Here is a 25326-nt window from a genome sequence, read left to right as displayed (position 1 = left end):
CCTGAGAACATAAACAGAACTATTCAAGTTGGAAGCAGTATTAACAAAACCATATATTCAGGAGACACACACACAAACTTTCAGTAAGAGCGGTTAATACAATTGATTCAGTGTTTTATGGGAAGCAAAGTGGGTACAATTTTCCCTTTCCTGTCAAACATTCTATTAACAACTGTAACACAAAAACAGAATAAAAACTCCAAATTCAATAATGCCATCTATTTACCTGCAGAGAGGAAAACATTTTGGTATCTAGAATTATAAAAGAATATTGATTGTTTAATTATTTTAATATGAAAAAGTATCTAAGAAAGAAGTCAACTCAAAACTTAAGTCCAAATTTGAGGAGTCCTTTAATAGAATCACATCATGGTGCCTGCATTCATTCCGATCATATGTGGCATAAAACGAAGAAGATAGGGGAAGGAAAAAAAAAAAACAGACGTAAGGTTGTACTGGAAATTTAAGAAGTGTAACAATAAAATGCATAGTCTTTCTTTAAACCACCATATTTTAGGAATTTTTGTAGACAGGTATACAACAGAAGAACCTATAAATTTTGTGCAATAGAAACAAAAGCAATTCACAACTACTTGCAGCTTAGTTTTATTTTCCCTTTCCAACTTCTTCCTTACACAAGCATATAACTGCACAACATGCTATTTTATACATAATTTTTCATGTAGTTCTTTTTGATCCCTCACACATATAGTACAGCAGCTTCAGCTATAAGCTTTCTTTAGCATATCTGGTTCTGGTAGAAATAGAAAGCCACGGTCAATCACTCTTTCAATACCATTCCTTCATACCAACCTGTCGTCTGAGAAGTCCAAAAAAATCATTAACTTTGGTCCCAAGTGTGTGTAAATTTTGTCTAGACATAATTCGCAAAGTCTGAACTGCTGCCGCACACAGTTGTTTGATATTCTTGTTTTCTACTGACAGATGGAGTGATTCACAGCACTGAACAGTAAAGAGGAAGAAAGGCAGCTTTGGGGCACAAACCACCAAGCACTGCTGCAGAAGGTGGTGGATTAAAGGGTGGCTGTTTCCCCCCCGCCCATAATTATATTAAGAGCGGCCCAGTTCACATACGCATGTTCAATCAATCAATGACAACATCAAAGAGCCACAGCTGTTCAGAGACTTCATATCACTTCAAAATGCATCCCTTTTCAACAAAAGCCGTTCACACATTCAGCTGTAAGTCATCAATTGCTGAATAATCAAGTCACACAAATGTGCAAGTATGCAAACTAGTCTTAAGATCCCTCATATTTTGGTTGGGTTTCAAAGGAGTATAATCTTGCTGCCTGAATACCACAAAATCTTTGGATCTTTAAAGTAAGATTTACTCATATAAGTTCTTGATAAAATAGTATAATATGTAAACGTAAGCTTGCAGAAAAGTGATTATCAGCTTGGGAGGCGGGGAGGAGATCTGTGTGAATGGCACACATTGCTTTAATCTAAAACTGTTAAGGCCTTGATGGTTTCTTGTTAATAAATGATTTATTGGTCTTAACAATGTTTAAAATCTTCAGATGATGTACTACCTATTTATCAGACTAATGTTAATTTGCAAGATTGAGAATAGATTGAGTTGAATTTCCAACACCCACACTAAAGTTAAGAACAGTAATGTTTGTGTTTTCTACTGTACACATCTTCCACAATGAAATGCAACTGTCCCATGTTAAACCATTATATTTGCTAAAACAATATTCTGTTGGGATTTTATTCTACACATAAACTGTTCTGAACAGAAAGTATGCAAGTCATAGCAAAATGGGCTGTATGAATAGATTGCTGCCATCCACCTTTCACACTTTGCCAAAGAAGCCCCCATTATTCAGGTGTCCAAGGGCCAGTTCTAACATTACAGCCTCCACAGTGAAGCTGCTAAAAATGTGTGTGCACGTACATGTAATTGGTGCATACTGCCTGAATCACCCATGTGAGTTTTGCATGATGATCCCATGCAATCAAGACCTGTCCCATAGCTAATGTCCATATAGTGATATACAGGTATGGGAAACTGAAGCATGAGAGCTGGCAGCACACTGTATATCTTCAGAGAGAAAGCAAGGGTGCATACTCAAATAGTTTAACACAAATTAGTAGCCTCTTTCTAGCCTTCAACTATTTTGATATCATGATATCAACACACCTCTTTCATGCCTGTAGTGAAACGAGAATTAGTGACTGCAAATTTGGAACTGTAAGGTGCTCACCTAGATTAACTAATACAGGTATTAACATGATACTATCTATCTGGAATTAGGTGATGCAAAGGATGTTGAGGGAATTCATTATGTTCCAAGAAGTAATTACTCTTCCCCTCTCCTCTTTATAACATAATGAATGTGAGGAGGCAGAGGACCAGGCAATGCCCACTCACCTCTCACTATGAAATGCTGTATTAGATGGATGGCTGAACTGGTAAGCCAACAATAACGCACAGGAATTCTGCGAGTTTTCAGCTGAACTGCTATGCTCAAAACAGACTAGACCAGCGGATTGCATATATACAGCATTTCATACAAACAAAAACGTATTTTTAAAAATTTTCTCTTTAACTAATTACTTTCTATTCTTTTGTAGTCCTAAAATATATCCTGGATTTGATCCTGTTGAATTCAATGTGGCTACCGCAGAACAAACAGGTAGTTTGAAGATAATAGTCCAAGCTGAGAACAGGAAGGTGCTTTTATTTTAGGCGTTCCTAAAAACGATGTATTTTCAGTTTCTCCTGGTTCAACCATAAAGGAGACACAATGATCTAACCTTCTTCACATTTTCCAGTACAGACATGTGACAGAAGGGAAGAAAAAAATCAAGTCTAATGTAACTTCCATCCAATCATGTTATTTGGAAGCAAGTTTTACTGATTCCACTTCATACAATGTAGTTGGGGTCATGGTTCTAGTCTACCTTGTTCAAATGACCATCACTGCCAATAACATTTTGCCATGTTAAAAAGGAACATATTGAAACAGGTGATCAGAGTGCATTGAACTCTATGGTTATCCACTTCTGTTTCAATAAAGAACAAATCAGTATTTATAATATTCTAGACAACATAGAACAGTATCTGCAAAGCGTGGGAGCTGTATTAGTGCAGGTGGCTAATATTTGTTAAGAAAGCAGGAAACTGCATACCTAGTTTTTACTACTTATATTTAACCTTGTCTTATCTTAAATTAGGTCATATGTCCAAATAAACTAAATGCTGAACAACAGCTGCTGCTTTGCATCCCAGTTCAATAAGCTTGTTGTTCAGACTGAAGCTCTGATTTATAGCTACATATATCAAATGAACTCCATAACAACTTCCTGCTATGCGGCAAATGAAGCACACTGCTTGCTATAGCTCAACAAGTCTATAGGATTAATCGCTAAACAGGATTAAAAACCAAAGAACTGTCCCCTCCCCCAACCCACACACTGCTTCCTTTTGCAAGAATTACTTTACTTAAAATGGATTTTATTCTTACACTGGTTCTCAACTACCTAAAGGTCAAAAAAGCAGGCTTAAGAACCCATATTTTATGCTCAAGGGAAGAACACACTAATGACCTTTTGCCTTGTATCTGTGATGGTCTCATTCCATTGAAATGTTCCAAAGTATCTTCTAGAATGAAGGACGGATATTGTTGTCATCCATGCTGAAATGCATTTCATTATTATGTTTAGCCTTGAGAAGAGAAGACTGAGGGGAGATATGATAGCATTCTTCAAGTACTTGAAAGGTCGCCACACAGAGGGCCAGGTTCTCTTCTTGATCATCCCAGAGTGCAGGACACAATAATTTGCTCAAATTGAAGGAAGCCAGATTTCGACTGAACATCAAGAAAAACTTCCTAACTGTTAGAGCAGTATGACAATGGAAATAATTACCTAGGGAGGTGGTGGGCTCTTCAACACTGGAGGCATTCAAGAGGCAGCTGGACAGCCACCTGTTGGGTATGCTTTGATTTGGATTCCTGCATTGAGCAGGAGGTTGGACTCCATGGCCTTATAGGCCCCTTCTAACTCTACGATTCTATGAACACTCGTTGTCGTACTTAATTGACATTTCCTGGGAGACCAGGGTTCCAATCCCCACACAGCCATAAAGCTCACTGGGTGACCTTGGGCCAGTCACTGCCTCTCAGCTTCAGAGAAAGGCAATGGTAAACCACCTCTGAATACCGCTTACCCTGAAAACCCTATTCATAGGGTTGTCGTAAGTCAGAATCGACTTGAAGGCAGTACAGCTACAGCTCATTCACATAGCTAGGGGAAATTCATCTTTTCCCATTGTCCCTCTTCCCCACTCAAAACAAAAGAAAAAAATATATGATGCTTTGGTTTTATATTTTTATTTTATATACTACTCACCAAAACTGGTTCTCATGTGATTTTGGGGGGGAAAACCCCCAGGAGAATATATACCTCAAATTCAGCACAGACAGCTGCTGTTGCTTGGCTTTGCTCTCAGAAAAACTTACAGTCCATAAAAAGACAACATTCTGTCATTCAAGTTTTGCTTACACTACTGTATATGGAAATTAGAAACTGCTTCCTAGGAACTGGTTTTTTTAAAATATATCTTCATATATTCATACAGCCAAATATTCCAAGACTGATAGATAAAACATAAAGACCTTTCCTTCAAAAACTGTAATGTTATAATCTGATATCCTGCTTTACTGTCATTCCGCCTCTTAAATTAAATTCCCTTTCTATGACAGTGACATTTTTCAGCCAGATGGCAGACTTTGTAACGTTCTTCATGGTTCAGAGAATTTTCACACTACTTCAGGATGGTAAAGCAAGTGTTTTCCTATTGTTTTACCCAATGACTAGATATATTGTTTTGTGACTTTGCTAACTTCCTTTTATTTTTCCTATAAGCAAAATATTGAGGAACTTGGCATATACATACATAAACCTTCTCACAGATGTTCCAAGTGCTATTGTGTCAAATGGAAATAAAGGCCTCTATAAAGGTTAAAAACAGCACAGCTAACACACATCACCTTGCCTAGACTGTGGCAACTCGAACCCTTTAGCGTTGACAATCCCCAGACCTTCCTGAACTGCTAATAGCTATCAAGAATCCAATCTGCCAGGAACAGCATTAAATTTCTTTCAAGCTATGCAATTTTCTGTTGCTGTATTGCATTTTCAAAAGTGCATTTTGTAAAAAAGAAAAAACATACTTATCAATTTACAAAATGCATTCTAAAACCAAAATGGGAAGCAGATTATGTGATGTGCCAGTTTTGAAGCACCCTTATGAGAAGTTTAAAGACAGTAAACATGGTAAGAACAGATGGGTCTATGAGGTATGCACAATTTTTTCAATACTTCGTGACGCTGTAATGCCTTTTGCTTTTCTAGCTTTCCAATACACTATCTCACTGAGATATTCACCCCCCCAAAAAAGTTAAGATGTCTCTACTAAACAGGTAACATGGGGCAGTCACAATACCATAACCAGGTCTGCAGAGTACATGAAACAGATCCAGCGTGATTAATTACAATACAACTTGAGTTTGTGCAGATGAGGGATCTCTACCACAAGACTTGCAGTACAGACTACTGGAGAGAAAGTTGCTGAAGAGTCCAAGTTTTTACTACAATGTTGAATACTATCCGTGGTGAAAGCATTCCTGCTGCTGATGTTCACCTGTGATAGCTGTATAGTTGCATCTCCTGTTCAAATGCTGTATTTGCTGATGTAGGTGTGTGAGGAGACACAGTCTTTAAAAATATGGACAGTTCTTAAAATACATAATTAGGTCACTGTATTACTGTATTCTGTCTCCTTGTGGAGTTTAAAATCCTCCCAAGGGAAGGAAGTCCATCCAGTATGTTCCTTTTTCCTGCTGTATTCGCATTTGCACGTAACATGATGCACTCTGTAAAGTACCAAGTTCCTCATTGTGTACTTAGGTCCCATTCATTCACCTTTTAAAATAGGCATTGATAAAAATACTGAAGAATGCAGTACCACATACCACCTGACAAAAATGCAAAGAACTGTACGAGGATTAGCCACAAATTGCTAAGGGTCATCTCCCGGGAAACCACTTCTGTCTGTCCGGGCAAAGTGGGGAAGGCCCCTGAAAGAGAAAAAACAGCTTGTGAGTTACACATTCAAGCGACCTTTGCAGAATTACCCCGGTCATGGATATAACAAGAATGCAATGCAATGCAGATGTAACAGAGCATGGGCTCTCAATCATCAAGATACGGTTTACTCAGAAAGCCTTTAAAAAAACTTTCACATAATCATTCATCTTACTAGTAGTGTGTTATTATCTTCCTCTTTGGAATAGGAATTAAGGACAATCGGATCTAAAGGATTTTGGATATGTCTAGCTTCTAAGGCCCTCCTTGAATTTCCTCAAGTGAAATTAAGGAAGCAAACAAGAAGTAATTTCTGTAATGAGACAGCATGACAATTTATTTATTTATTATTATGCTGCTATATGCTTACATGAAGAAGAATCAAATTGCTCTGTTAAGGGAGAATAGTGGGGTCCTTTCTAGTTTCTAGTTTCAATGTTCGGCAGCAGGGCGAGGAGGCCAGGGCCCCCCACTCTGCCCGTCTGTTCCCTGACCTCAACTAAACCGCAGTCTCCAACCCATTGACGTAATAAACCTTAAACAAAACTATGCAGGTAAGAAGCCAGCAGGGGTGTGGGGGCTTTCCAGTGTTTTGCACCGCCTGCAGCATGTACGACTATCTGCCTGTTGGCCAGAAGTCGTGGGTATGCTCTCGGTGCAATGAGCTCCTGGCTCTCCGGGAACGACTTCATTTCCTTGAGGCCAAGGTGGCGGACCTGGAAAAGCTGAGAGAGGCAGAGAGGTGTGTGGAGGAGGCCTTCAGGGACGTTATAGCTGTGTCCCACTCCAACGATGATAGCTCTCCTGCTATCATGGACAACGATGGTCTCGGGGAAGGAGAGCATCCAGCTGAGGAAGAGGGAAACGATCCCTTAGAAGGGACCCATTCCTTGGGGGATGAACAGCTATCCTCTCGTGCCGAGGATATATCTCCAGGGGGTGGAGGGATCCTTGTAGTGGGTGATTCGATCATTAGGAACATAGACAGTGGGGTGTGTGATGGGTGTGTAGACCGCAAGGTGTTTTGCCTGCCTGGTGCGAAGGTTGCGGATATCGCCCGTCGTTTAGATAGTTTGGTAGACACTGCTGGGAAGGAGTCAGTGGTCGTGGTGCACGTTGGCACCAACGACATGGGGAAATGCAGCCGTGAGGTCCTGGAAGCAAAATTTAGGTTGCTAGGTAGGATGCTGAAAGCCAGGACCTCCAAGGTGGCTTTCTCTGAAATGCTACCGGTTCCATGCGCAGGACCACCCAGACAGGCCCAGCTTCGCAGTCTCAATGCGTGGATGAGACGATGGTGTCGGGTGGAAGGGTTTGGATTTGTTAGGCACTGGGGAACATTTTGGGACAAGCCGGGCCTGTACAAAAGGGACGGGCTCCACTTGAACCAGAATGGAACCAGACTGCTGGCACTTAAAATTAAAAAGGTGGCAGAGCAGCTTTTAAACTGACTGAGGGGGGAAACCCGACAGGAGCTGAGAAAGGTCCGGTTCGGAATAAACCTCCCCCCTGGGATAAAAACCAAAGAAATGATGAAATTTTAAAAGGGGTAGGCCTAGAAGTAGGCATTGTGAGAGCAGGGGCACAGGATATAAATTCAGAAGAGCAAAATTACCACAGGCCTAACCACAAGTGCCAAAGACACTTGAAGAGAGACACTGCTTACAAGTGCCTGTACGCTAATGCTAGGAGCCTGCGAACCAAGATGGGAGAACTGGAGTGCTTGGTCTTAGAGGAGAGCATTGATATAGTGAGCATAACGGAGACCTGGTGGAATGGAGAAAAACAGTGGGATACGGTTATCCCTGGATATAAACTATATCGGAAGGACAGGGAAGGACGTATTGGTGGCGGAGTCGCTCTATACGTGAAAGAAGGCATTGAATCCAGCAAGCTCGAAACCCCAAAAGAGGCAGACTCCTCCACAGAATCGTTGTGGGTGGTGATACCATGCCCCAGGAGGGACTTAATACTGGGAACGATCTATCGTCCCCCTGATCAAAATGCTCAGGGAGACCTGGAGATGAGATATGAAATTGAGGAAGCATCCAAACTAGGAAATGTGGTAGTAATGGGTGACTTCAACTACCCGGACATAGACTGGCTGCATATGTGTTCCAGTCATGACAAAGAAGCAAAGTTTCTAGATATTCCAAATGACTATTCCCTAGACCAGTTGGTCATGGAACCGACCAGAGGGACGGCAACCCTGGACTTAATCCTCAGTGGGGACCGGGACCTGGTGCAAGATGTAAGTGTTGTTGAACCGATTGGGAGCAGTGACCACAGTGCTATTAAATTAAACATACATGTAAATGGCCAATTGCCAAGAAAATCCAACACGGTCACATTTGACTTCAAAAGAGGAAACTTCACAAAAATGAGGGGATTGGTAAAAAGAAAGCTGAAAAACAAAGTCCAGAGGGTCACATCACTCGAAAATGCTTGGAAGTTGTTTAAAAACACTATATTAGAAGCTCAACTGGAGTGCATACCGCAGATCAGAAAAGGTACCGCCAGGGCCAAGAAGATGCCAGCATGGTTAACGAGCAAAGTCAAGGAAGCTCTTAGAGGCAAAAAGTCTTCCTTCAAAAAATGGAAGTCTTGTCCAAATGAAGAAAATAAAAAAGAACGCAAACTCTGGCAAAAGAAATGCAAGAAGACAATAAGGGATGCTAAAAAAGAATTTGAGGAGCACATTGCTAAGAACATAAAAACCAACAACAAAAAATTCTATAAATACATTCAAAGCAGGAGACCATCTAGGGAGACAATTGGACCCTTGGATGATAAGGGAGTCAAAAGTGTACTAAAGAACGATAAGGAGATTGCAGAGAAGCTAAATGAATTCTTTGCATCTGTCTTCACAATGGAAGATATAGGGCAGATCCCTGAACCTGAACTAACATTTGCAGGAAGGGATTCTGAGGAACTGAGACAAATAGTGGTAACGAGAGGGGAAGTTCTAAGCTTAATGGACAATATAAAAACTGACAAATCACCGGGCCCGGATGGCATCCACCCGAGAGTTCTCAAAGAACTCAAAGGTGAAATTGCTGATCTGCTAACTAAAATATGTAACTTGTCCCTTGGGTCCTCCTCCGTGCCTGAGGACTGGAAAGTGGCAAATGTAACGCCAATCTTCAAAAAGGGATCCAGGGGGGATCCTGGAAATTACAAGCCAGTTAGCTTAACTTCTGTCCCTGGAAAACTGGTAGAAAGTATTATTAAAGCTAGATTAACTAAGCACATAGAAGAACAAGCCTTGCTGAAGCAGAGCCAGCATGGCTTCTGCAAGGGAAAGTCCTGTCTCACTAACCTATTAGAATTCTTTGAGAGTGTCAACAAGCATATAGATAGAGGTGATCCAGTGGACATAGTGTACTTAGACTTTCAAAAAGCGTTTGACAAGGTACCTCACCAAAGGCTTCTGAGGAAGCTTAGCAGTCATGGAATAAGAGGAGAGGTCCTCTTGTGGATAAGAAATTGGTTAAGAAGCAGAAAGCAGAGAGTAGGAATAAACGGACAGTTCTCCCAATGGAGGGCTGTAGAAAGTGGAGTCCCTCAAGGATCGGTATTGGGACCTGTACTTTTCAACTTGTTCATTAATGACCTAGAATTAGGAGTGAGCAGTGAAGTGGCCAAGTTTGCTGATGACACTAAATTGTTCAGGGTTGTTAAAACAAAAAGGGATTGCGAAGAGCTCCAAAAAGACCTCTCCAAACTGAGTGAATGGGCAGAAAAATGGCAAATGCAATTCAATATAAACAAGTGTAAAATTATGCATATTGGAGCAAAAAATCTGAATTTCACATATACGCTCATGGGGTCTGAACTGGCGGTGACCGACCAGGAGAGAGACCTCGGGATTGTAGTGGACAGCACGATGAAAATGTCGACCCAGTGTGCGGCAGCTGTGAAAAAGGCAAATTCCATGCTAGGGATAATTAGGAAAGGTATTGAAAATAAAACAGCCGATATCATAATGCCATTGTATAAATCTATGGTGCGGCCACATTTGGAATACTGTGTACAGTTCTGGTCGCCTCATCTCAAAAAGGATATTCTAGAGTTGGAAAAGGTTCAGAAGAGGGCAACCAGAATGATCAAGGGGATGGAGCGACTCCCTTACGAGGAAAGGTTGCAGCATTTGGGGCTTTTTCGTTTAGATAAAAGGCGGGTCAGAGGAGACATGATAGAAGTGTATAAAATTATGCATGGCATTGAGAAAGTGGATAGAGAAAAGTTCTTCTCCCTCTCTCATAATACTAGAACTCGTGGACATTCAAAGAAGCTGAATGTTGGAAGATTCAGGACAGACAAAAGGAAGTACTTCTTTACTCAGCGCATAGTTAAACTATGGAATTTGCTCCCACAAGATGCAGTAATGGCCACCAGCTTGGACGGCTTTAAAAGAAGATTAGACAAATTCATGGAGGACAGGGCTATCAATGGCTACTAGCCATGATGGCTGTGCTGTGCCACCCTAGTCAGAGGCAGCATGCTTCTGAAAACCAGTTGCCGGAAGCCTCAGGAGGGGAGAGTGTTCTTGCACTCGGGTCCTGCTTGCGGGCTTCCCCCAGGCACCTGGTTGGCCACTGTGAGAACAGGATGCTGGACTAGATGGGCCACTGGCCTGATCCAGCAGGCTCTTCTTATGTTCTTATGTTCTTATGAGAACGAAGTCATGGAAGGACAATTTTCCCTGGCCAGAGTGTGATAATCCACCCTTGAGTGTCACAAATACCTGCCTATTAGCTGGTAAGGAAACAAGCAGTTTGAAGTGTTTTCCCAGCCAGCACATCAGAAAAAGCAGCAGTTGCTGCTGAGGTGGTAGGTTTCACTGTAGTTAAGGACCTTTATATTCCCTGTTTGCATTCAGTTATTCCATGCCTCCTCCCTGCTCCCATCACACAGGCATTGTTCAAAAGGGGTAATTTCTTCTATGACGGGGTTCCTTGTGCCTGTGTTTCAAGCAGACTGTCTACCTCAGAACGAACACAAACAAACCTCAATTCATTCTCTAAGCACTAGAAGCAGATCCCCCAAGCAGCTTTTCTTGGGCTACCACCACCATTTCCCAGATCCCACTGCAGTAATTCTAGGACCCTCAGGAATCCATCAGAAATAGTAGGATGCTATTCAGAACTTAGCTAGTTTACCCCAGCCTAGCTATAGAAAGCAAATGGCATTTGGAAGCTACAACTGCAGCAAAAGAAGCAAGGAAGTGTTTTGATGCACTGGGGTGAAGTACTGGCCAATTAAGTATGTGTTTGGGGAGGTGAGGATATCTCATGGGAAGCCAAATGCACAATATATCCATACATCACTTTGCCTTCAATTGTCAAGAGTCAGTTTATATGTGAGTAATACAACATTGCTGATGTAGGCAAGCACTAAAATGAAGATTTCATATGCAACTGCACACAGTAGGCATATAACAGTATGGGTGGTTGGGACATTTGTGTACATATATAAGTGGTGTATGTAGTAATTAGCTATTTATCTGTAAAGGAACTGCATACAATGCCAGATTTCCCTAATGTGTGTGTTGGGAGGGGGGGGCTGATCACTTGACATTCCTAGATAAAAGGGCTAAGTTGATTAGGCTTTCAAAATGGGAGTTGTAAACATTTGTTAAAAACTTCTTCAGACAGTATCATAGCTGTAAGTCGAAATAATATATGCAATTAAAAGTGCTTTAATGTATATCTATGTTGGAATTGCTTTTTAATGTTTTTAAAGCTTTTTTTAAAAAAGATGTTTTCAAAGATGCTTTGTTGTATTCTATTTTAAAGTCTGATTTTATGATGTTTTAGAGTGTTTTTAGTACTTGTGTTTGCCGTCCTGGGGTCCTACTGGGAGGAAGGGCGGGATATATATACCAGGTCTGGGTCTGGTCAGTGCCTTGATGGGAGACTAGCTGAGAACCATATGTATGCTGTCTTGGGTTTCTAAGATGAAAGAAAGGTGGAGTATACATGTAATAAATTAATACTGTTTACAAGTTATGATTTTCACTCCTTTCATGTCAACACACTCTCATCAGCTAGTATGGGAGAAGATTTTTGCCAGATGTGGGCCCATACTACTCTGCATCTAGATTTGTATGCAGTCACATTATGAAGTGGCTCCTGTCAGTTGTAACCCCAGCTTCTGCATTTCCTGGATGCCTAATCCTATGCCATTTTCTTCAACATCTCCCTCAGCCCAGTCCTGCCCTGTCTCTAGTGCACAAATGGCTAACCTTTTTTGGCCAGAGGGTTCTATTCAACCTTGGCCAAACATCTAGGGGCTTCAAGCAACTAGTGGCTTGGCCAAAATTAGGTCCCTGAGCTGGCTCAGCTATGCCTGCTCTAGTGAACTTGATAAGATTAAGGGAGATATCCTTCTCAAATCCAGTGATGCCTTGTCAGTTTACACTAAAAATAACAGTTCTGGTATACACTAACATGCTTTTTTCATAGAAGGCCAACAGAAAGCTTCAGAAAGGATGTATGTGTTTACAAGTGACATAAAAATGCAAGAAGGCTGAAACACAACTGTAGACCATCTTTCTTTGTGGCCATCAATTGATTTTAAAAAAAAACTGATTCAAACACATTTAATACTACATTTCTTTCACCCAAGCATACCATCAGCAGAAGAGGCTAAAAGGGACTTTCAGACTGCAATCATATTCACTTACCTGGCAGTAAGCCTTACTGAATCAATGAGGCTTACTTCTGAGTAGATATGTAGAAGATTGGGATGAAAACGGCAAGTCTAAGATTGGAGGTGAAAACTGACATCTTAACATTAGAGTTACAATTTGTTAAACATTAAATGAAAATATGCTTGAAAAGAGCTGAGTTTAAAAATGCTTACTTTTTAAATATTAAGAATGTTTACCTGTTTTGTAGAAGTGTGACAAAAGATCCTCCTTTTCAATGAACCGTTGATACAACCAAGTGGTGAGTGCTTCAGGCTCAACAGGTACATCTTTAATTGGAAAAATCCTGCATTTTAAAGAAAGTAGGAGCAGTATATTAGACCTATAAAATACTTTTCCTTTTGTATGGGGAATCTGGTGAACTTCTTTCTGTTTTGAACTCTGGATCATGCTCTGGCATATGCTCTAATATTTATTCATTCTATTTTCAGAAGAACTGTTTGCATTACTCTCAAGCCCTTTTAAAAAGTCACAAATTGTTGGGGAGGTTTCCCTTTCCTTTTTACTTCTTGCAATGATCTTTAGAAAACAAAAGGGGCACAGTTCTGAATGACTTAATTATGTCATGCTGCCAGCAGAGAGGCAAACTGATTCAGGTTAAGACTTTCAAATAATGATTAAGGTTCAATTCCAGATCAGGAAACACAGAAGTTCATTCTGGTTTTCATTTCAGAACTAGAATTAAAACGGAAACCTTTATTTTTCTTGACTCAGAAAAAACTGAACTTATTTGACTATCTGGTTTACATTTTGCTACAGGTTATATTTTGTTCCTCTGTGGTCTTCTGCAGTTTCTAAGACAAATAAAACTCAAATACTTCCCATTTCCAAGATCCTAGAATGGAGGAGCAAATGATCTCTAGATGTAAATGTGAATCACAATAACCTGAAAAGCTAAAATCAATAACCAGACTGGAGACGGGAATATTTCAAGTTCCTAGGCACCAGGGTCTCTGGTTTTTGTCACCCCTAAAAATGTTTTCCAGTTAGTAAAGTTGAAAATTACATTCACTGATTCATATTCAGCACTGGTGTAGAAAAGCACTACAACTTGCTCTCACCCTACATATCTCAGTAACATACTTAAAATGCATTTTGGGGTGGGGTGGGGTGGGAGGAATGAACAATTCCAGAATTATTTTTCCAAATCCTTTATTCAAATTTTAATCCCTCATTTATACCGAATTATGCACTCAAGGCAGCTAACAGTAATAAGAAATAACAAGTACAACATAATATCAGATGTAATAAAACAACTAATAAAATAAAATAAGTAGGAAAAAACCACTTGCTATCACCCAGCAAATGGAGAATACAATAGAAGGCTTGTCTAAACAAAAAACAACAACAACAAAAAAACAAAAAACACAACTTCACCTGTTGGTGAAAGACTATCAAAGAGGGGGCAAAATAGACCTCCCTCGGAAGAAATATGCAGAGTCAGTGCAGTCACTAAGAAACTCTCCCACTGCCCTGCCAACATACCTCTGATTGTTGGCAAGACACAGAAAAATGCCTCTCCCAAAGATTTTATTACCTGGGCAGCCTCATAACTTCGAACATTTGCTCTCTTTACCCAATCAGCTCAACTCAAATTTCACAATGATCAGGGTCCATCAAGTGTATTTGCACAGGCATATTTTTTCTCCAACACTGTTATCTGCCCCATTCTCAAGGCCAGTCCCCATTTTATCATCACCACTTATAATTCCATTTATATATAATAAAGTGTGGGTGTGTGCACACACGCACATGTACCCCATGCCTCCTGGATTCAGTCTGGTACCCAGTCTAGAATTCAGTCTAGTACCCAGAATCATACTTTCCATCTAGCAAACACAGCATTGACACACACTATCTACTTTCTGTCTCAAAAGAGACCACTGTTGGGCAGTTTTGCACCAAGCAGGACTTTCCCTTAGTGTCAGAAAAGGAGCACTTATGTTACAACAGCCAGGGCTAGTCCCTCAATGCAAGAGCCAGGGAGGACTATATCCCTTTCTGCCATCACCATAACACTGAACCCTACGCCCTGACATTCCAAAGGACAAGATCAAAGAACCAAAACAGAACAAAACAGAACAAAAAAACCAAACACCAACACCAAAACAAAAACACCCAAGTCTTCTTTACACATAATAAGATGGCTAAGTTAAAGGAGTGCAGTTTTATAGCCACATGACATTAAAAAAAAGCTAACTGACTGAATGGAAAATTTTGCATTCACTTCAACTGCCAAGTATTTATCTCATTCATTTCACCAACAAATTTTCATTCCCACCATCACTGCCTCCTTTTTTCAGGATCTTGCTATTATGTTTTAGCTTCAACAAGCCTGGAAGATATTGAAAGGTCAAGAAAGTAGCTCTCTCTATTTATTCTCATTAGTGAACTCTTGAAGGTAACTGTCTTTTGGCTTCTATTATGTAAGACTGCTGTGCATTGGCCTTCCGGTTAAAGGCATGAAATGACTAGCTGAATTTCATCTCAAAAAGGAAAAATCATAATAGGATTTTGTTTGTCACTGCACCTTTCCTATGCCTTTCCTATGCTGTTAGCTGATTTCTAAGTGCTATTTAAACTATAATTCATAACACTGAAAAGATTTACAGGTAACAGAACAGTCTACAGCTGAATGTGCAATGATTTATACAATACACCTTCTCAAAAGGGAAATGGGAAAAGGGAAATGGGAAGTGTCTGAATAGGATTATGAAGTGCTAGGTACCAGTTCTATTAAAATGTTATTTTTATTCTTGCATCCCCCCCCCATTTGTCATGCATGCCTCCTGGATTCACAAATGCAGTGCCAGAAATGTATACTAGTAAATCAAATACTGACATGGGCATCTATCTGCCTTAGCCCTTTCCTTCAATGCTTCAGGTGGGTCAGCTCTTTGAGGTTTCATATTGGTCCAAATATGTGCATATATTTCAATTGTCACCATATAAATAAAATACAAAACTTCTCCAAGCATTATACTGGAGGAGAAAATGTTTAATAATATCACGAGCACCAGCTAATTAATGCTATGCATAGATGGCTTCTGCTGCAAACTTGCAGGACCTTTTCTAGAAAGCTTAACTCTGGAAAGGTACATGGACTGGAGACAGTGAGGATGCCTCCAAGTTTATTTGTTATATGGAAGAGTGGGATATACATTTCTAAAATAAATGTAATGCCCCACTTTAATATTTTTATTAAATATAATAACCCTCTTTCAATCCTTTCCTTCTTCCGTCATGTGCCAGTTTCAGCACAAAGATCTTGCCTTGTTTTAAACTAGAGTTCTGCATTATACAAATTAATTAATTAATTAAATAAATAAATAAAGTGGAAAACTATGGCTCAGTGCAAGCCAGGATCTTCATGATGAAGAGAGTATGTGATGGAAGGAGAGAAGGGACAAGGGAGGAGAATTTGCTCCCAGATTCATAAACCTTGGTCTGTGAAGCCAGGAATTCATGAACTTGTTCAGTCCCAACACTTGGTTATTCATGATTAGTGAAGCCAAGGATGATGCAGAAAGAGAAGAAGCCAACAGAAGAGAGGGTCTGACCCTTCTCCTTTTGTAAATATATTTCTCTCAAGCCCTCAAGTTATTTCAGACAACTTAACAGAGAGGAGAGGGGAGGGCTAGTGGCCAGACTTAATATAGATTGGCTCCCATTATTCAGTAAATTTTCCAAAACTGCAGTCAATGTATTTTGCTTAATTGTCACACACATTCTCAGAGGACCACCTTATACTGCATATGGCAAATCCAAGGTAAATGCATTGAAAACTAAGTCTTGCAGTGTCATTAATGCGTAAACACTTGGTGGACACATGACATCTGCTTTTTGCTCAAAGATGTGCATCACTTATTCAAATTTTCTGGTATTATTTGAATGAGTATCGCCAAGCACTTTTTTTTTGTATATAATGTTTTATTGATTTTCCAAATAAAATTTACAATGTGATGTAACAGAAGTTTTTGTCGTTTCTTCTAAGATGGTAATACATACATTATAATTAATTAAAAACATACATCCTACATGAACCTGCCCAGGATTTGAGATCTTTAGGTGAGGCCCTTCTTGTGGTCCCTACACCTTCGCAAGAACATTTAACGCGGACACAAGATAGGGCCTTTTCAGTGGTCGCCCCTAGGTTGTGGAACTCCCTCCCGAGTGAGGTACGATCAGTTCCCTCCTTGCCGTCTTTTTGGCGACAAGTAAAGACTGTTTTATTTCAGCGGGCATTTGGGACAGAGAACGACCAGGATTAATGTCTTATAGGCTTGGTGATCATATTATATGATTTTATTATTTTAAATTGTTCGCTGTTTTAACTTTTATCTTATAGTTTTTAATTTTCCCTTATAGTTTAATTCTTTTTTAATAATATACTCTGTATGTTTTAATGATGTTGTTTTTAGTTGTAAGCCGCTCTGAGTCCTATTGGAAAAGGGCGGGGTAAAAATAAAGTTTTTATTATTATTATTATTATCTTTTATATAAATGTCAACTTCAAAACAGCTAATTACAAGCCCCTCAAACAAACCCTCCTCCCCCCAACCAAGTGGCATTACTTAAGGAATATGGGGACGTGAAAAAAAAAGAACAGAAAAGAAAAAAAAGGGGGGGATAATGGTGGATGAAGTAGGTGAGCAAAATATACATTTCTAAATTTGTTTAATGTTAGTCGCTCAAAATTTTAGCATAATAAGATGGTGGATTTTGATTGTGCTCTTTATTGTTAACATATTGGACAAAAGAAAACCATGTTGAGGTAAATTTGTCAGTTTTAAAAATACTACAGGCAGCCCTTAGTTTGTGTGTTATTTTTCCATAACAGCAATGAACCAGATCTTGTGGTACCAATATTGTATTATGGCACCTTTTAGATCTTTCCAATGTCTTGCTATGGTTAGACGGGCCTCCATAAGTAGATGTCCAATTAATGGTTTGTCCCTCTCATCCACATCGGTGAGGAGATTAAGGAGCGCTACCTGCCGAGTCCTGTCCTCGAGCCCAGGCACAATTAATTGGATCTCTTCAAAAACCAGATTCCAAAATGAATGGGGCCTGAGGACAGATGATAATACGTGCCCTGCTCCCCGCAGCCCCTCCAACAAAGTCCAGACATTGCTGCTGGATTTGTTTGGGACAGCCACACCGGAGTGACATACCATCTATGCACCAATTTTACAACATGTAGCTGGTTAGAGGCTGATTTTATTATAGGTTTTTGCCAGTAAGTACGCCACAGCCCCTCATCTATGAAAATATTATAGTCGTTCTCCCATTGCATCTTGAGATTGGATAAGTCGGAGCCTTCAAGTGATAACAGCACTGAGTATATTTGAGAAACAATGCCCCTCTCATCATTATTTGCAGCTAAAATCAGTTGTTCAAAAGCTTTTAACTGGCAACAGGCCTGTTTTTTGATGCGTGCCCTTGATAGAAAGTCGTGTCTGATGCCATTGGATGCAAGTAAAATTCATGTCACCCAGCGTATCTCTAGAAGATTGCTCTGTTATTAGTTGGTTGTTAGTGAAAAAGTTTTGAATATGGAAGAGTCCCCTCAACTTCCATTCCTGCCAAGCTATGTATCTATTTTTATTGTAAAAATTGGGATGGACGGAGAGGGGAGTCAAAGGGGAATTTAAACCAACCAGAGTTTTTTCATGCTTCTTCCAGCATTTAATCAATGTGGCTGTAAACGAATTTCCCATCATGCCTTGTAATGTTGTTTTAGTAATTTTTCTAAAAAATTGTGTGTTCAAAGGTAGGCCATTCACCAATACATTCTCAATTTGGACCCATTCCCAAGCACTTCTAAAACCAAAAAATGTAATGAAATTACGACTTAGACTGCAGTCTTACACACTAACCTGTGAACAAGTCTCGTTAAACTTATTAGGACGTATTACCGAGTAGAGATGTATAGGATTACATTGTTAATTGTTATGATCAACTTTTGCTGAATTGTGCCCAGTGTGTTTGAAAAGATCTGAGTTATGAACTAAAACCACTGCATCATTCATTCATTCATTGGCGATCACTCGTCACGAGTAAGATTGTCTTCCAAGATAAGGTCTTTAACAGTGGGTCCGTAAGTGACTGTGGAAGCCAATTCTGGATCCACACAGCCTCCCACAGTGAGGACATAGGTTTCCAGATGGAAAATGGTCGCGATGAGGATTTGCTTGATGTGCCTTCTGCTTAGCTTGTTTGTCCCGTTTGCCCTGTATTCGTGCTTCTTCAAAGTCCACAGCACCTTTGATAATAGCTGACCTCCATTTTGGACGTTCATGGGCCAAGACTTCCCAGTTGTTGATGTTCATGTTACATTTTTTTAGATTCGCTTTAAGAACATCTTTAAACTTCTTTTGCTGTCCACCAATGTTCTGTTTTCCATCCATCTTAAGTTGGGAGTAAAGTAGCTGCTTTGGAAGACGGTGATTAGGCGCTCGAACAACATGGCTGGTCCAGTGAAGTTGATGTTGAAGGATCATTGTTTCAACACTGGTGGTCTTTGCTTCTTCCAAAACACTAACATTAGTCCATCTGTCTTCCCAAGTAATTTGCAGAATTTTCCGGAGGCAGCGTTGGTGGAATCTTTCAAGAAGTTGGGAGTGGCGTTTATAAATGGTCCATGTTTCACAGGCATACAGTAAAGTTGGTAGTACAATGGCTTTGTAAATAAGCATTTTGGTCTCCCTGCGAATATCCCGATCCTCGAACACTCTACGCTTCATTCGGGAGCATGCGGTACTCACAGAGCTCCGACGATGTTGAACTTCAGCACTGATGTCAGCTTTTACAGACAGATGGCTGCCAAGATTGGGGAAGTGATCAACGTTCTCCAACGTCACACCATTAAGCTGGATTGATGGTGCTACAGAGGGACTAGTTCGCACCTGTTGATGAAGCACTTTGGTTTTTTTAATATTAAGTGAGAGCCCAAGCTTTCCATATGCTTCTGTGAAGACATTTCGGATAGTTTGAAGATCTTTCTCTGAATGTGCAGAGACTACATTATCATTGGCATATTGAAGTTCTACGACAGAGGTTGACATTACCTTACTTTTTGCTTTCAGCCTACTGAGATTAAAAAGCTTTCCATCTGTATGATATATGATTTCCATACCAGTAGGAAGTTTCCCCTCATTAAGGTGTAGAATCATAGCAATACCTCAAACTTTATACAGTAACCATACTTGCTGCAAGCTTTATGGTTCAAAGGAATAAAAATTCCTTTGCCTTAACGGTGCCATCTAGTCTTTCCTCATGAACTTTGTTGCTGCCAAGAATTTGTGCAATATATAGCTTATGAAGCTGAATTAAGATCAAAGCTTCTCTCTGATCCTTTGGAGAAAACATGTTAGCTAAACAATGCTGTTCTAATTAATTGTGTGCATGTGGCTATATATGGCAAGAAGAACAGCTTCTTACTGCTGTCTGATGTTGGATAATAGGTACATCATTGCACAAGAGAAGCAGCACTGAATCTGCAAAGATGGGACTTGCATGGAAGCTAGTCAAGTAAAGAAGTCAACAGAAGCTTCATCACTTTTTCCTTGACATCAAGTCTAGTTAAAGGCCCACTGCAAAGCCTGAAAAACTGTTGCAATTGTTGCAGTGACACTAGCCAGTTTCAGTTTCTGTTCCAAATCTCCTTTTATGGGATGATCAAGGGTTTTATGGTCACAACCTGGTACTGACAGTGGGAGGGGAGAAGCTGTGTTGTTCTTCATTATAGATGTCATGGGCACATCTAATAAATGTTTCTGACATTTGCAAGAGCCACACTGACAACAATATGCAAGATCACCATGTTCTCACTAACTAGCATGTACAGGAAGTTATATTGAAGTTTTATAGCAGAATAGCAGCTAGACCATATTGTGCCCACAACTGTCTTGATGCAAATGCAGCAGAATTCTTTCTTCAGCAACTTGTTTCCAGCAATTCAAACAGTGTTAAAAAGAGGATAGCCATCCAGCAGAGCTCAGGAACCCAAATAAAACTGATAGATCATATTGTCACATAGAATTTAAGCTAAGCTCAGAATAGGGAACCGGATATGCAGAAAGGCCTGCCATGAACTTGAAAACTGTGCACACTCCAGCAAGACATGTGCTATAAAAGAAAGCACATGAGACAGTCACTCCCCTTCACAAGGTACTGATGCATAGTGAGTCCGTGCCCAATTCATAACCAAGCCAGGACAACTTCCTTGCTTTGGTTCTTAAATGACACAAAAGACCACAACTGAAGTACTGGTTATAACTGAAGGAGCTTACTGTTGGTCTGACTTTTTACAGCTCATGCCACTGGTAGGTAACGATCCACCTTTCCCCAGCAACAGCTATTTACAGACGTACATCTCCAAGGTACCTCACTGAAAATAATCTGCTGTTCAAAACAGGAAAAGTTTTGAGATATAAAGTAACACATTTTTACAGGTCTTAAATTAAAATTAACAGAAGACAAAGATGTATTTCCTACCTGTAATGTACATGTGTAATTGTTGGTCGCCTGTAACCAAGAATCCAGGTCTGGATGTCTATGGGTTCAGCTTTGGGATATGCAATGGTTGTATCTATCACCCACTGAAGACCTTTTGATTTACTTTCTAAGAGGAAGAGAATGGAAATAGGAAGTGTAAGACTTTCAGTCATAAGTATCATACTTCTGTTTAAATACTACATTTCATTAATGCAAACTGATCTGATCTGTATTCTATGAGATAATGAAGTACCACCATACTACAAGATAACAAAGCAGACAGGCAGATATTCAGTTCTTATTTCTCAAACTAGGAAGTGAGAAGAGAACTCCCTTAAGTTCTAAATTGCCATCTACAAAAATAGCTATCCTTGATCAGGGTTTCATACATTTCAATTATCCAAATTCTGGATATCCAAAGACCCCACCCCTACCACATCACAATCCCCTCCCCCCAGCAATGAAAACCCACAGCATATCCTCCATATAACCCTAGAAAAGAATAATGCAGGCTAAATTAGCACTGCTATGCAGCAACAATCTTTCCTCCTGCGGTTTCTTGGTATTCTGAAGCATATGACTTCTGACCATGAAGGTAGAACACAGTCATCATGGCTAGTAGCCACTGATAGCCTTATTCTCCATGAATTTGTCTAATTCTCTTTTAAAGCCATTCAACCTGGTGGCCATCACTGCTGCCTATGGGAACAAATGTAATAGTTTAACTATATGATGCGTGAAGAAGTACTTTCTTTTGTCTGTTCTGAATCTTCCAACATTCAGCTTCTTCGGATGTCCTTGAGTTCTAGTGTTATGAGAGAGGGAGTAAAACTACTCTATTCACAATATACAATGTGATGAAGCTTTAATAAGAGTATACAAAATATGATTAAAAACATCAGTAGGCATTGAAGTATATCATTAAATATTTAGCATTCTGTCTATAAGTGAGATGGTAATTAAACCAAACACTTAACTCAGTGTTTAAATACTTAACTTAGTGCCATTTTCTGTGTAGGAATATTTTCTCCCTAGGCAGGGGAGCTGACATAAAGCTGATATACTGCTGAAGCTTCAAGTTCTTGTAACTTCTGGTCTCAACAGGCTTAGCGCTCAAATCTTTTTAATACCAGGATCAGCATGGAATGTGTGAAGGAATATCAAAGAAGATATGGCAGTTTACTAATTTATTTATTCTGGCATAAGATTTCATGGTCCAGAGACTTCTCTTAGTCCCTCATTCAGTTTCAGGTTTCCAAAAGCTTCTTCATCATACTTTCTCAATACTGACAAGAACCCTGTTCAGGATATTTTAGCAAAATAGTGGCTATATTTAACAAATGTTTAAACACAATGATATATAATATGCATTTTAATTTACAGCCCATTTAAGTTAACACTTCTTTATTACCTAAGTAGAAGTTTTAAATTACAGGATAAATGGTGCTGTGCCTCACCTCAGTATAAAAAACCCCTAAACTATATATACATGATAAATCACAGGATAATGTTTTCATAACTTCAAAGAGAAAAACACCACATCAGCATCACCATACCTAAGAAAGGAAGTCGTCATAATTTCATAGAAACAAGAACCATACTACCTTATGCTAACTTAGTTTATGACAAACGTACCATGACAAATTAGAAAAAAACAGATAAGGATGTTTTATTTCCACTCAATTGCTTCACTTATTTAAAAGGTTTATATGCTGCCTCTCTGCCAAATGGCATTCAAGGTATCTTACAAAATAACTCAAGCATTATAAAAATACAAAACAGGAGAATAAAGGAGTGCACAGATATAAAAATGCATATATTTATTTATTGTTATTATTTATTTATTATTAAATTTATATCCCGTCCTTCCTCCCTAAGGGAGCCCAGATTAAAGCAGTTGTTTAAATATTATAACCATAGGTTTCGTTTTAACTATGTGCTTTGCTCTTCAAATACAGCACTGGCCCTTGAGTCTGTGACATGAGCTTTCAAAGGCCTACTTCAGATGCATATAACAATGAAATATAGTATAAATACTAGAAACCTTAAGCTAAAGGACTGACTTGTTTGTTTCAATCAATATGTGAAATGTGACCCTGCCCACCCGCATATTCTTGGCTTTTTTGTTGTCTTAGGTCATAATAGTATAGTGACAGTAGAAGCTACAACTGGCAACTCTTCTATGAAACTCAGGTCTTAAAATTACAGGATCACTTTCAAAGACTGTCAATCTACATAGTATGATAAATGTGCTTATTAACAGTTTACTTAAACTACTTGTTTTGAAGTAAAAAGCAGTTGCAGGGTCCCAATCCAGAACATGCTTCTGATATGGATCAGGCCCCGCACTAGTTTCCTGTGAAAATTTCCCCACAACAGCTGCTGTTTGCCCCTGAAGGAGCTGTTTGCAGTGGAACCTCATAGCTGCATATTTTTTTCAAAACAGAAGTGGACACATTGAGCAAAATGTGTATCATAACATGTAGTTTGGCTCTGAGTGTTACACACAGTGAATCGATTCCTCACTTACTGTCATGGCTACAGTTCCTAGCCCCCTAAATCTCCTTTGTCTACCCACTCCTTTCCAATAATACACATTTTCTTCTGCCCTAGGTTTTGTGAGGTTTTGCTCCTGTCTATAGTTTCCTTGATTCTTCTTTTTTCATTCATTGTTTCCTCCTTGCATTATAACCAGGGTCAGCACCAGACTGCAAGGGCCATTGAAGGCTGTGGCGGTAATAGGCTTCAACAGGCCTGGCTGCGTCAGCAGATAAGCACAATGCATGTGTATGACTGCCATCTTGGGTGATGGAAAGCATGCACATGCAGCACACTGATTCAATGCCACAGGAAGTTACGCAGCCAGCCTGCACCACAGGCAGCAGGGGCTTTGCCTGTGAGGGTGGCTGCTGCTCTTTGATCTGTGCCAGCATTGGGTCGCAAGGAGCATGCTCCACAACCCAACGCTAGCACAGATTTCGGAGCGGGAATTACACCTACCCAGTCCCAGTGGCAGGGGCCCCTCGGCCAGTGCCCAACTTGGCTGCCTGCTAGCGCCAGGCCTGATTATAACCTACAATATATTTTCTACCACTTTCTTCAGACATCATATATTAAGGCTAGCTTACCTACTATTCCTATCTCTGTCATCCCACATCAATTTCCTCATCATACAGCCTCTCCTGATCTTTAATGCTAGTAGGGGTCAATCATTCAATTTCTAGTGTTACTTTCACATGTGTTTATCCATGAAGTCTGTTCTATATAGTTTCTGCTTAAATATGAGATTTTTTTTTAAAAAGAATCTGTACAAAAATGGTATTTAAGGAAGATTTTAAAATCTATTTTCTTTGAAATCACACATCTAAATATTTTCTCTCAAAAATAAGAAATAAGAAGAAAATAATCAATAAAAAAGTTTTTTAGCTGTATTTCAGTTGTCATGGGCTCACTGTGAACACTCTGCTTCAAGGTGGATCTTCAAACTGATAAAATATGTATTCCATAGGAGACAGACTAGGATTAACAATTTAACAGATTTTATTAACGTAAGAGCAGAAATCAAATACCAAGCTATGTTAGTTGACAAGTACAGTGTGCCTTATGGTATGAATTGCTTTCTTTTTTCAACACAGAAACCTTCAAAACAGAAGATCTCATATCCCAAACTTAAGAACCCTTGACCCTAGTCCCAGATCTACCTGCTTCGACTGACAAATCCTGACAGCTCCTTCCCCAACATTTTGCCTTCTAGTCTACTGTCCCTCCCTCTTGCCTACTGCATGCAAATGGAGGTAAAGCTTTTCCAGTTTGTGCAGGTCCTTACTTTTTTCCTGCAACAGGATGAAAATCCACAACCTAACCTGCTGCTCTGTAAGTAATATTTCTTCCAAAGCCACTTAATCAGGATCATTAGAGATCCTATACATTTCAGGACAGAAGAGGAGAATATAATTGTTCTTGCCTCCTTTTTTTCTTGATCATCTACTTACTTT

The 25326-nt window shown here is 39.7% G+C and overlaps 1 protein-coding gene across 2 annotated transcripts in view; it reads right to left on the bottom strand.

Annotated features, from left to right (window-relative positions):
- Positions 1-259: 259 nt before the first annotated feature.
- The window catches only part of LPGAT1 (lysophosphatidylglycerol acyltransferase 1), a 133480-nt gene continuing 108413 nt past the window's right edge, over positions 260-25326 (bottom strand). For both annotated transcript variants that reach the window (XM_061625270.1, XM_061625271.1), the window contains exons 7-9: positions 21332-21458; positions 13012-13118; positions 260-6113 (exon numbers count right to left, since the gene is read on the bottom strand). In XM_061625270.1, the coding sequence (XP_061481254.1) occupies positions 5962-6113; positions 13012-13118; positions 21332-21458 (386 nt within the window). In that variant the 3' untranslated portion in view covers positions 260-5961. The remainder of the gene's footprint in view (positions 6114-13011; positions 13119-21331; positions 21459-25326) is intronic.

This window comes from Rhineura floridana, chromosome 4 (assembly GCF_030035675.1).
Source record: "Rhineura floridana isolate rRhiFlo1 chromosome 4, rRhiFlo1.hap2, whole genome shotgun sequence".
NCBI classification, from domain to species: domain Eukaryota; kingdom Metazoa; phylum Chordata; class Lepidosauria; order Squamata; family Rhineuridae; genus Rhineura; species Rhineura floridana.
This window is presented reverse-complemented; position numbering and strand designations above follow the sequence as displayed.